Below are 13,806 nucleotides of genomic sequence, written 5' to 3'. Positions count from 1 at the left end.
TATATGCAACGATCCAGAAAAATGCAACCTAATCCGCTTAGCAGCCTCAAGAAGAACTTCTTTGTGCCCGAGGCGACATAAGAGATTTATGTTCACCCCATATAATCTCAGTATCCACAGGGAAATGTAGGGCTACGATCGTATCGAAGTTTATCTCCGAGTTTCTCTCACTCGCAGCTGTCGTTTGGCTTAAGACAGTGGCGTAGTTCGAGGAGCGATTTAGGGGGTCAATCCACGCTAAAAAGTGTCCGTCATATTCTTCCCTCGTTTCGAAATAACTGGCTTCGTTCTGGTGGCGAATAATGATTGATTACTGATTGAGTCTTAAAATTTTCGGCTGATCGAAGCGAAGATTAATGAGAGTGATTCATTTGACTTGATTCGCATTGAGTATATTTCAATACGCTTTGCATATACGGGTATTCTATAGCTGATATATAACTAGTTCAGCCGTCGCCGCTTAAATTTTGAGTCGTCTTCAGCGGTCACGATTTGCAACTTCAAATCGGCAAAGTACTTGAGTAAATCAAAATTCTGGGATGGCTTGAAGATGGTAGGTGATGAACTGATGATGAACGGAGATCTAAAGACCTTTGACGGATTAGTAAACCGATATTTATATGAAAGACAAAGGAACTTCAAAGTTCCATTCAGTCTATGAATATATCTGAAGTGTATATATAAAAATCCGCAGAAAAAAACAAATTTTATAGCTAATTAATAAAACAATAAATTTAAAAATCCCACACAAAACCAGTTTAGGTTGTTAACAGGTGCTTTTTCCATTATTATATTTTCTCTCTTTATTTATTTATGTTTTTTGTTTCGCCTCCAACTTCGCTGAGCGCAGCGTTTGAATGGATTATAAATAGCAGCAAATTGTGTTAAATACACAAAAAGTAAAATGGAATTTATGATCTTTTTATGCCTCAAATAAAGGCGAAGTAAACCCTCCTAAACAGCTCATAAAACTTGGCCACACAATGGCGATTGTTGGTAGCGAATAGACAGACACCCACAAAGAGTTAGGGAGACAACAATGAAGTCGATAGAGCTATAAACTCCCTGAAAGGATTTTGGGCAATTGTCTTTTTTTGTCAACAAAGATCGGTGTCTTCGGCGAGGATTGTGCGAATATTCGGCACGATCCTTTGGCGGAAAAGAATGAGGACGCCGCCCTTGAGGGCAGAACAAGGATTGCTGACAGAAAACCAACAAATCATCAAAGCCGAATTGGCAAACACACCGCAGAGGATAAAGGCTCGGGACAAAGGGTTTGCCGATCGATAATCGATCATTTGGCAGTTGTGCAAAATTCAAAACAAAGGCCACAATGCAAAAATGAGGCGAATGGGGGAGAAACTTTTTAGCACATCGAACCCTTCGCTTCGAGGGCTCTACAACCCAATGTTTGCCAATAATTTAATTGATAAATGATTTGATTTCTGCCAGCGATCGTCATCGATCATAGAAGCATTCAGGGAGTGAAGTCTCTCCATTCGAGGCCTGTCTTCTCGAGATTAGCATATCAATGCGCATTATTATAGATGCACTAATGATCATGGGATTGTTCGGTGGTTATTGTCCCGCTACCCAATTCTTCGGGGTGGCTCCTCACCTCCTTTTCTTTGGGACTGTCTTGTCTCTGGGTGCTGAAATCATCACGATTCCGTCCGTTGTGCGACTCATCAGGCTTTGTTATGCTAACTATGAGAAAAAATGTGGCCGACGATCGTTTCTATCCTGGCAGGATCCTTGGGCCTGGGACTGTCACTTTTACTTGCAGCTTGATCGATATGATAATTAGAATGCAGTGCCCGAGGCTGGCAAGGATTCTTACTGGCTTCCTTGAGAGTGGCATCTGTCCGAATGGATGTGAGTTCCTAAGCAAGGTCATTAAAAAAATCTTGGAATGCTTGTGAGAATCAGGGAGACGGTTTTTTTATTTATAAAAAAACCATCATGATTTATCTATTAAAAAAATATATCCCAGTCAATTAAATGGAGCCATACATTTAAAACTATCTAAAAGTTAAGATTTGAGTAAAATTGGTTTATTGCTTTAAATTTTAATTAGGGTATTTATTATATTAGTTTTTAGATACTTTTACAATTATTTTCAGCTGTTGTATAAATGCTATTAACATCCTTCTGAACTTATATTTGAAAGACGATTTCTGTTTAAACTCACGATTCTTAAAATTTCACGACTAAATTTCCAAACTAAAAGAGTTTTGTTTGTTTGGTATTATAACTCCCCACTGCCATTCTTCCCAGTGTATATTGATTCATTTTTCAGTTGAGGGAAAGGGCATTATGCAAACGACTTTCATTTGAATATTGTCTATGCGTTTTCAATGCCAAGAGATCATTTCGGTGCTGCAGAAAGGCATCAATAGATTTATGGTTTCTAAACTCCAGACCCGAAATCAAAACACACAGGCACGCAGTTAGGGAGGGATAGATATACATAGATAGGATCCGATCATCAGGGGTTGCACACAAAACATCCGGACCTCGGAAAGAAAAAACCTTTCACCCCAGAGAAGGTCCTCTTTTTAGCATAAGAAAGGAGTTCCTCGTCGAGGAGTCCTTTCTCTCTCGTAACCCGTTCGCGAATGGCATTTAGTCGGTTTGCCATTCAGCAATTCTTTTGGATAAACTATTTATGAAATTATTAGACAATGCACACAATATGCGGATACACTCCACCGATTAGCCCGAGGCTCGAAAAGATCGAAGGAGAATGGAAGGTGTGTATGTTTTTCCCATAACTTCTTGTTCCTGTGGCATTTGCATTTCCCTGCTCCTCGCCAAATTTCGATTTGTGATCCACGGTATTGTTTGATTCTAATAAGGTGCGATATTGTGAAATTTGATGCGATTTTCGTTAGCTATTCTTATATCCATATTTGCACCCTTTTCACTGAGTGGATATTCGCACATTGGAACTGAAGGGCACACTCTTTTCTATTGTTGAGGTTTCTGTGCCCGTGTTTGGATTGATTTCCCTTTATCCTTTCGATTGTTATGTAATTGATACTTAAGCGAATATTGGCATATTGCAAAAAAAAGGTTTGGGGCATTTAAATTAAGCGTTTTGGATTGCAGATTTTGTGTGAGATCTATGCGGATTTAAAGCACTTAAGTGTTCGGTGGATATTTTAATTTAATCATTTTAAAGTACCATAAGTTTTTATATCTTGAATACACTTATCTTCACATATATGAATATTCCATGCGCACCAAAACTAGATTTTTACCCATAAGACTAACAGATGTTGGATAAAGGTTATCAATTTCCACGGTATGTTATTTCTTTGTTGTCTTTACCTTACCATTTTAAAGGTTTAGTCAAGATGGAATATCTCAAAATTTACTTTAAAGACAATCCATAAAAAGTCCTTAAGGATACCAAGTAATTGATTTTAATATAAAGAACAGAAAGTATATTTAAATAACTTTTTAAGTTATCGAGATAAAAAACGAAACTTTTCTATTTCACAACCATTTTTTTGTCGTCTATGATGTTCTATTTCAAAAACCACTTTCCCATAATTGTTTTTTTTTTCTTTTTATTCAATTAAAAAGTGTTTTCCCATGAAATAATTTTTTATGAAAAGGCTTTTTAAGCACTCACCAATGTTTACAGTTACTCGAAAAAACCTAACATTTTTTGTTTCCTCCAATCAGTTACTATTTACAATTCAAATCCTTGACAACCAACACGTGTTAAAAATAAAGAAAAAAAATAGTATTCATAAGATAAAAACTGAAAATTAACTGCGTAATTGAAATAAGTGTAATTGGGAACAGGATTTTACTCTGAAATGGCGCAATAACAAAAATTTAATTAACATTTTCGCGCCGCCTTTTGTTAAAAGAGAAAAAAATACAAAAAAAATGGATAAAAAACTGCAGTAACAAAATTTCAGTTGCCGATCCTTTTCACTGGGACTAGGAAAAAAACTTGCCACGCAGGATTCAGTATTCAAAAACGAAAAGACGCGGCAAAACAGCAGAAAGCGTTCCAATTATAAACGACTTTTTTCGGTAGTCAAGCATAAAAAATTTGGGAATTCAAAAAAAAAAAAAAATGGGTTAAAAAACTGATGAGCCTAACAATGAGGGCTGCAAGGATGAGCGTGCATCCTGATGATTTTTTTTCTTCCCGTCGTTTTGGGTGCGGACACAAAAAAAATCACCCAAAAAAGTAGGCAATGGGCGGCATTCGGTTACCTAATTTGAATATTTGGCGCTGGAAATTTTCTCACGATTTTTTTGTTCTCCCTGCCAGGCTACCCACAAGGCTCAAGACACAGGGCTCGAGGCTCAGGGTGACGATCAAGGATAAAGGACGCGCACAAAGACGCAGACGCCAGAAGACAAGAAGTAAAAAAATCCGGATTTTTTTGCCTCATTTCCATGCGGAAGCGTTTCCTTGCCGAACCACCAAGGGTGCGATAACAAAAGGACCAAAAGGATGCCTTAATTTATGCACAACACGTCCGCGGATCGGACGACGCCAGTTGTCCTCAAAGGGTTGGATCTGCGATCGTGTCCCGGGACATCGCTATGCATTTGCATACGTGATCAAGGAAAAGGGTGAGTCGAGCAGGACAGGGTCAAACATCATTTTTCATTTATCCTCCGTAAAATACCGAGGCAGAATCGAAAAAAACGCTGTGCTTTCAAATAGAAAAATACGCAAATTATTTAAATTTCATTTTTTTCTTAAATTTTTGTTAATGCGCAGGACTCTGGTGTCCTGCATGCTTTAAATCGTCAGCATCCTTAGAAATCTGGGTCACTTTTCTTGTTAAAAAATAAGAAGAATGATTGAAACCACCCTAAGATCCGGACCTTCAGCTCAGAACATCCTTTTGATCGAGCTGGGTTTCTTTGGATTCTGTGGGTCTTGGGTTATTTGTTTATCTATTTTGCATACTCCGTCTTTGTATCCTCCCATTTGCATTACCTTGGGCAAGATTCTAAATCAATATTTGATCATTAGTCACATTCAATAATTTTAATTATTATAATTTGCATCCGCTTTCAAGGGAAAAAAGAAATATGCATCAAGCAGCTGTGTAAACTTCAAAGGGTTCACAAAGATTCTGATTTATATAAATTTAAAAAAAACTTGATAGGCTCTAATAGGTAACTATTACTTAAGAAACAAGTATTATGACTTTTAAATAAACCACCTTATGGTCCATTTTTACGTAACGTCTGATGCAAAAAAAAATGTTTTTGCAATCGGTTTGAGATATAAAGCGCTAGCAATATTCATCAAATCGAAATGAAATGAACTAACCCGCCAAAAATTTCAAGCTCATCGCAGAAAATTAATCAAATTATACCCTATCAGGAGATAAGCGAAATTATATCCATCAAATTCTTTAAAATATATACAAACCGAAAATTATGCAAAATTTATTCAGACGCTGAAATAACAATTTTGCAAAACCCAGTCAGCTTTTATTTGTTGTTTTGTTAAAAATGAGCTTTGTTTTGCGTAAAATTAATTAAGTAACTTAATTACAGGTACAAGATGGTCAAAGATCGATCTCCCCTTTCCTATTTTCTCCTTATCTGCAAACAGGTTGACTTGTGCCAAAACACATTTTTCGAAAGCTTAACGTGTGTCCATTAGTGGGAGTTGTGTTTGAAGAGCACATTGGGCAATCGCCAACACTCATACCCTAGAAAGTGTAAGAATAATAAAATTAGTTTACATAATACAATATCAACGACACACTGCCATAGGGTATCAATCTATGCATAAAGGCAGAATTTTTTGGCAAGGTAGACTTTTGTTAGAAGAGACATAATGATTGATCGTGTGCCAATTGTAGACGAACAAAAGACGAAAGTTAAGAGATGAGGGGCTTCTGGGGAGACCATTAAGAAATTTTATTTATTTTTTGCTGCCTTTGTATACCGCCAAATAAATTAAATTTTTATTTACGTTCTTTATTTGTTGTTGCTGTGGGTACGCAATTTAAGTGAAGATTCGGTTTCTAGTCAAACCGGTTTGCATTGGGTTTCTTTTTTTGGAATATGTAAATCTGCTTACTGATAAATTCTAGATTTACTTTTGCAGTAGATTTAGATTATAAAATAAACAAAGTGTTTAATAAACGGGAAGACTCTCCTGCAGCACAATCTGTTCCACCAAAAAAATTTAAAAAGAAAGCAGAATTAGCCCTCACAACGTAAAGGCAACGTTATTATTTATTTATTAAATTGTACTGTAGTTACCAGAACAATAAAAATTAATTTAAAAATACCCTTTTTTTACATTTTAAATTGACTTCCAAAGCTTTTTAAAAAATCTCCTTAAGAATTGGTTTCTTTTAATACGCCATTTTAAGACACAGATTTAACTGTTTATTTTTTTACCGACTGAAAGTTAAAATTCCTTTAATGATCTTAGCAAGCTGTAAGAAAGTTACGTAATGAGACAAAATATAACACTTTTTGTTGATAAACGAGAACAAAAACCTTCATTCCAATTATTATATATTTTGAAAACATTATTTTTTCCGCTGGGGAGGCTTCCAAGTAGATAAATTCTACAAGATGTTAGCTGGCTGCCCCGAAGAGCTGCCTAATCCGCACAAGAACTGCCTGCACGAGATGCTGCAGGCGCTGATCTGCAATGACAATGATGTTAAGCGCTTGAACACGGAGCTGAGAAACATCCAGCTGGAGTTGCAGGCGGAGCTGGACAAGATCAAGAAGGCGAACCAGAAGTGCGGGCACGAAAAGAGGGGCAAAGTGGTGTGCGAGAGCGTCGAGGATATGACCAAGTTCGCCGAGCGGATCAACAACCTGGACGAGGTGAAAATCCATTTCACCCGGCGGAGCGAGGAAATCCGAAAGCGGCGGGACAACATTATCCTTTATGCCCGCCAATGTATGTATGCTTACAACGAGGAGAAGTGCAAATTCAAGTCCTTCCACGAGAACACTGTGGATTACATCAAGCGCACGGCGACCCTTTCCCAGGATGCGGAGGTCATTCGGGGTTGCGAAAAGGATGTGTGCGATTTGCACAAGCGCTTCGTTCGCGAAGTGGCTAAGCTGAAAACCTGTGAGGAACAACTGCTGCCCTTCTTCAAGTTGCTCAAGGAATCCGATTCGAAGGTCCACTGCGAGTGCTGCTGTTTCAAGGGCTACGACTGGATGCCAACTGGCAAGAATTTCGAGGCCGTGGACTCGATGGCCGGCGAAATCAAGGAGCAGATGGGCGATGTCCTGGTGCGAGCCTTTGCACAACTACACCTTCATTCGCCGCAGGACCCACGTGCCTTCATCGCCGCATATCTAATGAACCTCGATCGCAACGAGCAGGACATGAAAGCGAAGCTGAATATCTTTCAAGCGGATCCTACAGCGGATCCCCAGGAGTTGTCGGACCCTACATACCAATGCGAGGACACATGTCCTCCAGCCGAGTAACGCCAAATGGGGAAATCTATTTAACAAAACATTCAAAATGTAACCAAAATCGGAGAATCACTTCAAACTTTTAATTGATTCCAACTTAAAACGCAATACATTTCAGACAAATACTTTTCAATAAGCTTAAGAGTAGTAGTACACGTACACTAGGTATATTTTATCCTTGGGTTTTTGCTTCACAAAGGAAATCACATATGTAAAGAGCTGTTACTAAATTTATATACTCGTTTTGCGAATCGAGTAAACAATGCAGCTCTTAATCAAAATACATTTATGAATGTGCATGGTATGATAGGTAAATTTTACTTTTTGCGCCGATTGCCGCGCCTGGTGTTCGGTTCCGGCTCCTTCTCGCCGATTCCAGTAATGGAGGCGCCAGCCAGCTCTGAGTTTGCCATCTTTTGCTGATTGTCCAAAAAGAACATAATGTCGCGGAGCTGTTCCCTTAGGTCGGTGACTTCGGCGTCGTGATTGTGCTTAAACTCGTTGTACTGCTGCTCCAAGACTTTGTATTTGCCGTGCCAGGAACTTTGGTTGGTCTGCAGGGCCTTGGACAGCTCACGTTCCTCGTTGAGTTGCTTCTGCACTTCCTTTAACCTGCAACGAAATAGTTGTTTAACAATTGTAAAACATTGCTTATGTATTATATTTATCTACTTGGCTGTATGCTGTGCCAGCTTGCGTTCCAAGTTAATCTTCTCCTTTTGCATGGTCTGCTGCAGTTGCTGCAAGTCGTTGGAGGTTTCTTTGAAGCCCTGCCACTCCTGCTCCAGCCTCTCCATCCGCTCCTCGTAGTACTTTCGCTGTGTGTCTAGCTGGGAGGTGAGTAGATAGGTGAACTCCATCTGCATGGAGTCGATCTTCTCCTCGCGCTCGTCTTTCTCGGTTTGAGAGGCCACCAACTTGCCGTCGGTCTTGTTTTGAAACAAACGGTGCACAAAGTTGTCGCCGGCGTAGTCCCAAACGCTCGAAGTGCCCAGTTGCATGGCGAAGGTGTGATTGGTGGCCCTGTAATGGGCGGCAGCATGGCCTCCTTGGTACCGACCGCATCCGACATGTCCGCAGATCAGGCAGATCCAGAGAGAGTCGGTTCCCTCGCATTCCATGCACACGGACTCCCCAATTAGTTCCGGGGTCTGCACATGACGACAAACCGGGCAGGTGGAATCGCCCCACTTCATCAAGCAGCTGGCGTGGAAGGCGTGGTTGCACAAGATCGTAAGCACTCCATCCACGCTCTCGTCCATGCGCTCCAGGCACACTGGACAGGTGGGCAGCTCCGTGTGCCCCAATGGCGGGGCTCCATGTTCGCTCCTCTCCACCGCCGAAACCCAAACAGCGTGGCACAGTGAGTCAGGCTCCAAGGAGTTGTAGGCAATGCCGTTGTAGGAGTTGTAGAACTCCAACGCTGATTCATTCGATCGGAATCTAAAAGGCAATGGAAATCGGATTAGATTGGAAAATGATGAATAGGTATTTAATAGCAGGATAATCTGCTTAAGTGCCTGAGAAGTTTAAATTATTGACAGTAGTAAATGAAAAAATAATCAGTGAGCTATGCCTTAGTTTTTCACATTTATTTAACTTACTCAAGCAGCACCATGAACTGATTGGGGCTTCCATCGCGGACAATCTGGACGTGCTTGATCTCCGCATGGCAGGGAGCAATGAAGTTCAGCAGATCGTGGCAGTTTAGAGTGGCTGGCACAGCCAGCAGGCAGAGCTGATTGGATGGAGCCTCCTTGATGGCCTTCCGTTCACTACGGTTTACATGAAATTAAAATTAGTATTGACATATGGAGAAGCTATAAGGAAACTAACTTTTTCTTGTACAGATGGATTAGGCCCTTGGTCACCTCGACGATGGGATTGCCGGAGAAGTAGCCGATCTCCTGGGGAAACTTGGAGGAGGCCGCCTGCAGACCGCCCGTCTGGGATTCTTCTCCGTTTCGCGGAGTGGTATCTCTAGAACTGCCCGCCGAGGGGCTGTTGACGTGCTGCTGCGCCCAGCTCATCTTGGTGCCCTCCGTCTCCTGATCCTTCGAAGCACTCAATTCCCGCGTCCAACGCTGGTTGGTGTATGTCTCTATCGTGATATCGCGGGCCTGGCGAAGACCCCGATCACGTTCCCGCTCCTTAAGCACTCGGGGATTGGTGGGATGTTCAGCAGAGACGGCTCCCTCAGAATCTGTTCCAGAATGAATAAATTATTGTGACGAAATCCATTTTCTTTGTCTGCGGCAGTCGCAGTTCCGGATTTTACCTGAATTGGGTTCCAAGTCGGTTTCGATCTTGATCACACACAACGAAATGTTTTCTAGCATTACACAGGCATAATTTCGATAAGTTTTTGTACCAAAAAATAGGACTAACTGTTTTATGTGGTTGATGAGTTTGTTGTTTTTCTAGGTGAACTGGTTCGCGGCAGCGATATATCTATCAACTTCGGCGCTCGGAACCAGTTGTCCTTGGTTATCGATTATCGATAACATTTACCAACACTGATTGCATCTTACCCGGATTCAAATCCATCGGAATTCAAAAATTGTAATCGTAGTTCAATTAAGCAGAGTAGCATTAAAATACTTAAAGATTTATGGTGACAGTAAAAGAAAGAAGTGAGTTTATACTTTTCGAAAAGGATTTAATAAATAACAGAATAAGTAAAAGTTACTGGAGCTAAATAATTTGCTAATAAGTAAGATTTAACTTGTCGGCTTCGCGTGCCACTTCGGTTTTGGCCACTTCGGCTCCGCTTGGCGAGTTGGCCAAAACAAAGCCAGTGTGTTGCTGCTGCTGCTGCGAAACGGTCGTGTTCGTGAAGCCGGACTTGCGTTATTTTTGATTTGGGCCATACCAAAAACAAGTTTACGAAACTTACGTCGTCATCTCGTTCTGGCCCGCGCGCGTAAACCAAGTTAAAAGAGAAAAAAAAACGAAAAGCTGGTCGAAGAAAAGGCAGCAAAACAAACTGAAAGCAAAAGTGAGTGCAATATAAGGGATAGTTATTTGCGTGATTTTTTGTTACCGTTGCTGCAGTAACCATGAACTGGCCATAATAACACAACAAATTGATTACCGTTAGCGCGGCTGTCCAAAGCGGATTGTAATTGCAATTACCAAGATTGGACCACAAAATACATTAAACCGCACTCGCATGCAGCTTAAATGTGTGGCCGCGGCCGTAAAAATGGCCAACGCAAGGAGTCATTCTATTGATTTTGAGCATTTATTATTAATAGGATCGGCAATAAAACTGCTTACAAAACTCCCAACTGGCTCGGCATTTGGCAACCACACTTCATATGCTAACAAACAAGCCGAGACATTAAAAATAACCGTGAATACACGCAGAAAAAATTAAGTGAATTTACTGTTCAATTTAGGTGTCTAATAAAATATCAATATCATAGAATTTAATCTCTATGATATTTGATAATTTTTTAATGAGTAAAATTGATTATGTTTAATGCATTATTTGCAATATTAGAATCTTAATAAAGTTACTAAGATGCAGATTACATTCTTTTAATTTTACCAATTGCTTTTCTTTGTGAACACATTTTTTAGTCTTAGTTATTGGGGTTTTTGCACATTTCTGCATATTTAAATTATTAAAAATTGAGTAAATTATATCAGTCATAAATCTGATAATATTATATTAGTCATATCATCAATTTAACTCTACTATTTTTATGTTTGCATTTGTAGGTAAAACTCGATGAGTTTTTAGGTGGCATAATTTAAGTACTACTTGAAGCCCTCCTTTTTGAACAGTGCATGCGTGTGTGAGAACGTCAGCCCATTTCTGGTCTGTTGCTGACAGCTGCCAAGTGCCAGGAGCTTGTCGTCAACAAGTCTATCAAGAGCACGTTTGTCATTTTTGTTGCAGTCGCCCAGTCAGCAGGTGGCGCCTTCCCCTTTTCCCACTTTCCCTTCGACTACACTCCACCATCCACCACCCACTAATCCACCCACCCACTTGTCTGACTATGTAATGTGTGCCAGTGTGTGTGTGTGTCTAAGAGTTGCTTTTGTGTTCGCCAATTTGAAGTTTGTTTGAAACTACATATATTGCTAGCTTCATCCTTGTCGCTCTCACTGACAGCCACCCCATTTTGGCGCTGAGCTCTTTGCCATTTTCATTTGCATTTTCGCCGTCCCGCTTTCCGCCGTCTGGCGAAAATCAATTGTTGTATGCAATAAACGCAAGACGGTCCAAGCTCTGCCAACCAGTTTTTGTAGCGGAGCCAAAATCAGTTTTTTGGTTTACATAAACATTCGGACGGAGCTTGATTTTAGCTTTCAAAAAGTTTGCATCAACCACAATTCGCAAATTGTTTTGTATTTAATGAGTATTAAATAATTTCGAATAACTTTTTGCGCAACTAGAGGGCATTTTAGTAATATTAAATTATTCATTTTATAATTGGCAAAACACAAAAAATTTCAAATCATTAATTGTTGGGATATGTATCTGTGGGCATAAATTGATATATATGTACAACTAATAAGTTTTTTTCATTAAAAGCAATAAAAAATATGACGCTTTTAGCCTGATAATTTTAATTACGTTTTAAGAAGTTTCGACGGCCGAAAAGCCAAAGAAAACACACAAGTTTGAATTTCAAACTTTTAGAAGAAACTGCAGCTCGCCTCTAAGTTGAACTTTAAGCAAAGTGTGGTTAACCAAACCCTTTATATACAAAATCTATAATTAATCCTTCATTTAGTATCCTGCTTACCCCAAGGGCGTTTTCAGCATTGTAAATTATTACTCAGCATACATTTTAAACCAGCCTTCCTTTTACAAAGTCTTTATACAGATTTAATAAAATTAACAAAATTACCTTTTTGAAATGGTGATACACCAAAGCCAAGAATTTGCAACTTGATTTAAGGGCCTTTTAAACGTGTTAAATTCACAGTAGCAGCTAGAAGCTTAGTTGACTTTAAAGCTGAGTTTCAGTTTACATTTCACACCTCCTAAAGCTCACCTCCCACCTCCCACTGCCCACTGCCACCCACCATTGGTGACGTCTCTGCCTCTGCCTCTGCCTCTGCCGACGTCGCTGCTGTTGCTTTATTCAAATTGAGTTGTTGTTTATTCATGCATTTGTTGCACTTCCCTACGGTTTATTGTTGCCCCAACACCAACGTCAGCGAGCACACACAGAAATTTGCAGAATGGCTGACTCTTGTATATTCATTCGTGGGGGGTTACCCACACCCCCTCCCCTTCCTCTCCCCCTTTGCTAGATGGGCCCACCCACTTTTTTCCAGGCCTGACATTTCTAGCTCGACTCAAGTGTCTGTTACGTTTAAATGTCGGCTCACATCTACAGTTGCAGTTAAAATTACAAGCACACACATGTTGACATGTGGCATTTCTATCTGTATGCATAAGCAGTTTGCTTGTCTGTGTGGCCTGTTGGCTTGAAGTGCACTTTCACTTTTTATACAGCCGTAAACAAAAACTGGCAAAACGACAATCGTGACCCGTCTCTTCACTCTTTAACCTCCTACATATTTATCTACCTCTTTCTAAACCTCCATCCAACGATTTTTTGCATCTCTTTCCCACGAAACGTTCCAATTGCCGAAAAGTTTTTTGGCAGTGCTTAAATGCAACCGGTTAAGGTAATCGCATTTTATTGCTATGTTCTCGTTGCATTTTCAAGCCAGGTATTAGCCAGTCAGACAAACGAAACGCATTATAATTAGAAACGATTTTCGGTTCAAATCAATACTTTGAGCTTAAATAAAACGCAAAAAAAAAGAGGAAATGGTATGAAAAGCATATTACGCATTCGCCATGTTGTACCAAATTAGAACTCAAAGCTTAAGGCATTCCCATTTTATTGCCATGTTCTTGTTGCATTTTCAAGCCAGGTATTAGCCAGTCAGACAAACAAAACGCATTATAATTAGAAACGAAAGATTTTCGGTTCAAATCAATACTTTGTAGCTTTAATAAAACGCAAAACAAAAGTGGAAATGGTATGAAAAGCATATTACGCATTCGCCATGTTGTACCAAACTAGAACTGAAAGTTTAAGGCATTCGCATTTTATTGCCATGTTCTAGTTGCATTTTCAAGCCAGGTATTACCCAGTCAGACAAACTAAACGCATTATAATTAGAAACGAAAGATTTTCGGTTCAAATCAATACATTGTAGCTTTAATAAAACGCAAAACAAAAGTGGAAATGGTATGAAAAGCATATTACGCATTCGCCATGTTGTACCAAACTAGAACTGAAAGTTTAAGGCATTCGCATTTTATTGCCATGTTCTAGTTGCATTTTCAAGCCAGGTATTACCCAGTCAGACAAA

General features: G+C 39.8%; 2 protein-coding genes across 2 annotated transcripts; one reads left to right on the top strand and one right to left on the bottom strand.

The window, feature by feature from the left end:
* The first annotated feature begins 6,473 nt into the window (after nucleotides 1–6,473).
* LOC108087997 lies at nucleotides 6,474–7,591 on the top strand. Its single transcript, XM_017185600.1, has one exon. The coding sequence runs from the start codon at nucleotides 6,586–6,588 to the stop codon at nucleotides 7,465–7,467; it is 882 nt and encodes a 293-aa protein (XP_017041089.1). The 5' UTR covers nucleotides 6,474–6,585; the 3' UTR covers nucleotides 7,468–7,591.
* On the bottom strand, nucleotides 7,517–10,054 carry LOC108087994 (BRCA1-associated protein). The gene is made up of 6 exons (XM_017185598.2): nucleotides 9,987–10,054; nucleotides 9,734–9,787; nucleotides 9,292–9,658; nucleotides 9,060–9,230; nucleotides 8,128–8,898; nucleotides 7,517–8,067 (listed from the first exon to the last, which is right to left on the bottom strand). The coding sequence occupies exons 1-6, from the start codon at nucleotides 10,000–10,002 to the stop codon at nucleotides 7,773–7,775; spliced, it is 1,674 nt and encodes a 557-aa protein (XP_017041087.1). The 5' UTR covers nucleotides 10,003–10,054; the 3' UTR covers nucleotides 7,517–7,772.
* Nucleotides 10,055–13,806: the final 3,752 nt, after the last annotated feature.

The sequence above is a fragment of the Drosophila ficusphila genome, unplaced genomic scaffold, assembly GCF_018152265.1.
Source record: "Drosophila ficusphila isolate 14025-0441.05 unplaced genomic scaffold, ASM1815226v1 contig_791, whole genome shotgun sequence".
In the NCBI taxonomy this organism is placed as follows: Eukaryota; Metazoa; Arthropoda; class Insecta; order Diptera; family Drosophilidae; genus Drosophila; species Drosophila ficusphila.
Note: the sequence above shows the minus strand (reverse complement) of the source record. Positions and strands in the feature narration are given on the sequence as shown.